The sequence below is a fragment of the Equus quagga genome, chromosome 8, assembly GCF_021613505.1.
Source record: "Equus quagga isolate Etosha38 chromosome 8, UCLA_HA_Equagga_1.0, whole genome shotgun sequence".
NCBI classification, from domain to species: domain Eukaryota; kingdom Metazoa; phylum Chordata; class Mammalia; order Perissodactyla; family Equidae; genus Equus; species Equus quagga.
In genome coordinates, this window is record NC_060274.1 from 121,386,957 (window position 1) to 121,390,641 (window position 3,685).

The 3,685-nt window shown below is 37.4% G+C and overlaps 1 protein-coding gene across 1 annotated transcript; it reads left to right on the forward strand.

Annotated features, from left to right (window-relative positions):
* The first annotated feature begins 1,384 nt into the window (after positions 1–1,384).
* Positions 1,385–2,317, forward strand: LOC124244102 (olfactory receptor 2A25). Its single transcript, XM_046670422.1, has one exon. The coding sequence runs from the start codon at positions 1,385–1,387 to the stop codon at positions 2,315–2,317; it is 933 nt and encodes a 310-aa protein (XP_046526378.1).
* Positions 2,318–3,685: the final 1,368 nt, after the last annotated feature.

A 3,685-nucleotide genomic window follows, 5' to 3' on the forward strand; every position in this document is an offset into this window, starting at 1 on the left:
TATGAATTCTGATTCTTCCTTTCAAACAGGACAAAAGCTTACTCACTTTCGCTTATGAAACCTTTCAAATATTAACTTAACAGAAAATTTGGATGGGGAACTGACAGGAACACAACTATGAATTTTTCTAAGATTCTTGTTTTATTGATATTCAAATAGATTCCAGACTGAGGAAGGATATGGAGTCAGACAGGCAAGAAACCAGAAACAATGGTTTAAAAGTTACAATGGTTCAAACATCAAAATACTCACTCTGTTGTGGAAGGATTTTAAGAAGTTTTATAAGCTGCAAAAAACTAAAGATTGATGATACGTAATAATTTTACACTAGAGTTAAGAAGATATACAATATATTAATGATTCTGAATATGGGTCCATAGTTAGAGCTTTACTTCTAGCCTTGGCTATAGAGCAGCATTTTTCAAATCCAAGGCTATGACCCATCATGAAATCACTCAACCAGAATTTTTACTAATAAAATACAGTAGAACAATATAGAAAATACCAAGTACATTGCACATAGTAAGGATTCAAGTATGTATATATACTCATGCTTATATGTACCTGGTAGCTATTTCTTAATGTAGGATATGATAAAGATTTTGGAAAAACTCAAATATAGATACATACAGAAATATATATGTGTGTGTGTATACACATACATATAGATAGAGAATATAAATATTCATATAGAGTATAAGAGAGTGACAGGGTTATCGTCCTGATCATGAGACGACATGATAAGAATAGACCGTCTGTGGGTACAACAGTTAAAAGACAAAGGGCTCCATTTTAAATCCAGCCAAAGTTGTAGCAAACTGCCTGTCATTCTCTCAACTTAATTCAAAGTTATACTATCAGTAAAGATCGCAAGGCCAACAAACCATTCATTTATTGAAAGCACAGATTTGTGAGAAAACCTGATAAAAGCATCACTGACATGCTCCTCATCCTTCTTCCCATCCTCACATATAGATAGAACTACTTGACAGCAGCACACATTCACACGTACGGATGTGTGTACACTACAATGCAGGAATCCACACAGGCAAGCCTCTGATATGATCAGCACAAACTGAGGAAGGTGTCCACTGCTATGAGGTCAACTTAAGTATTAACATATTTTGAACTGTGGTCAAAGTTGGTTTGGAAATAAAAGTAAGATTACTGAATATTGTAATAGAATATTAGCATTTAGCTTATTACAGTGAAAAAAAATCCCATTTCATTTGGAATGCATAGTTTTCACTTAGTAAGGGACTAAGGACAAAAATGTTGAAGATGTTTTCTTAGGAAGTAAACAATGATACAAAGATCCACAATGTTTAAACACTTCCTTTAGACATTCAGACTTGGTGAGCTCTGTTGTCTCTTTCACAGGGAAATGGGGGAAAATCAGACCATGGTCGCAGAATTCATCCTTCTGGGGTTTCCCTTAAGCCCAAGGATTCAGATGCTTCTCTTTGGGCTCTTCTCCTTGTTCTATGCCTTCACCCTGCTGGGTAACGGGGTCATCCTGGGGCTCATCTCACTGGACTCCAGACTGCACACCCCCATGTACTTCTTCCTCTCACACCTGGCTATTGTTGACATAGCCTATGCCTGCAACACGGTGCCCCAGATGCTGGTGAACCTCCTGAATCCAGCCAAATCCATTTCCTTTGCTGGCTGCATGACACAGACCTTTCTCTTTTTGAGTTTTGCTCATACTGAATGTCTTCTCCTGGTGGTGATGTCCTATGATCAGTACATAGCCATCTGCCACCCACTCCGGTATGCTGCCATCATGAGCTGGAGAGTGTGCATCACCCTGGCAGTAACTTCCTGGATTTTAGGAGTCCTCCTGGCCCTAGTACATCTAGTGTTACTCCTACCACTACCCTTCTGTGGACCTCAGAAAGTTAACCACTTTTTCTGTGAAATTATAGCTGTTCTCAAACTTGCCTGTGCAGATACCCACACTAATGAGATCATGGTTTTGGCTGGGGCAGTGTCTGTGCTGGTCGGACCATTTTCCTCAATTGTGATATCTTACATTCATATTCTGCGTGCCATTCTAAACATCCAGTCAGGGGAGGGGCGCCAGAAAGCCTTCTCCACCTGCTCATCCCACCTCTGTGTGGTTGGACTCTTTTATGGTACAGCCATTATCATGTATGTTGGACCCCGATATGGGAACCCCCAGGAGCAGAAGAAATATCTCCCCCTGTTTCACAGCCTTTTCAATCCCATGCTCAACTCACTGATCTATAGTCTGAGAAACAAAGAAGTCAAAGCTGCTCTAAAAAGGTTGCTTGAAAAAGAGAGAACTTCATGAAAGCCTTATAGAATAATAAAATAACTGAGTTTAAAGCGACATGAGAAGTCATCTCATCCAATAACTACACAGGATACATAAACATATCCCAGGGCAGCCTTTTCATCTTCTTGAAATTTTCCTATGACCACATCCTGAGAAAGCCCATTCCACTTTCCTGCCTCTGCCATTGAAGGTCAGTGCTGCACAGGAAAATGAAAATATCCTCCAACTAGCTGTGCAGTGTATACACTTTCAATATGGTTATGTGAAATATTCTGAATAAGAGGAAATAAATTGGCTTATTTTTTTTCTGTAATCAGGATGTGTAGACAAAATTTTATAGAATAAAGCAAGGTATTGGTAGAATATTTAATATACAAGAATCGAGAGAGATTTATAGCATAGTAATTATTTAAATATTTTAAATTCAACAACTGTCATCTCCTTCAAAAATAGGTCTACTTCTAAAATATTTGTATAGATTCCTATATATACCTATAATAGCGATGTTTCCTAAGGCATAATCAACTGAAACTAGGAAGAGTATGAGCCATGGCATCAAGGGAAAGAATTAAGAATGTAACTGTGACGCAACTAACAACCAGAAACCCCCAAAGAATGTCATGCTAATAAACATGTAGATATATTGGAGCTTTCTCTGTCACTCTTTTTCTCTGCTTCTGGAGTGTAGGTGGAGATCTGCGGAATACAGAGCTAGAGGGAAGAGAGCAGAATGGAAGTCACTGAGAGTCCTTGAAAGAACTATACTTACTCTCGTTGGTTTGGTCAATTGTCTCCTATGGGAAACGACCAACACTTGGAGAAAACATCCTGGCAAATAAGAACAGGTTGTAACTGTTGTGATGACTCGTTGACCAATAATACTAGACCTGTAAATTATCAGGAATACTTTGATTTTAAATTAAGAGATTTTAGGTAAGTTAAATAAGCATTTTACTCCAAACTTGAAACTCCAGCACTCAGCTAAGAAGTGATAGAAAGTAGTTAAGTAGTGGATAAGAAAATATAAAGAGACTTTCTGTTTTCAGTTCTTTCCTCAAATTATATACTAAATTAAACCTGCTAAATACTTAAGCTGTAGGAAAGGGAAATATTCAACTTCTAAAATAAGTTGGTTTTTATTTTTTGGTGAAAGTGGTTTTAAAGACAAAAATATACACACTTCTCTCTTACAAAGCCTCCCTTTTGTAAGGACATCTTCTATGCAAGCATTACTCAATGACCAAAAATAGGTTAAAAACACGATTTTGAGTTCAGATAGAGCTGAGTTTTTAGAAGATTCTGCCATGTGCTAGATGTGCAAGCTTTTGCAATGTACTTAAATTCTTTGGAATTTAGATTTATTATGTATAAAATGAGTTCACT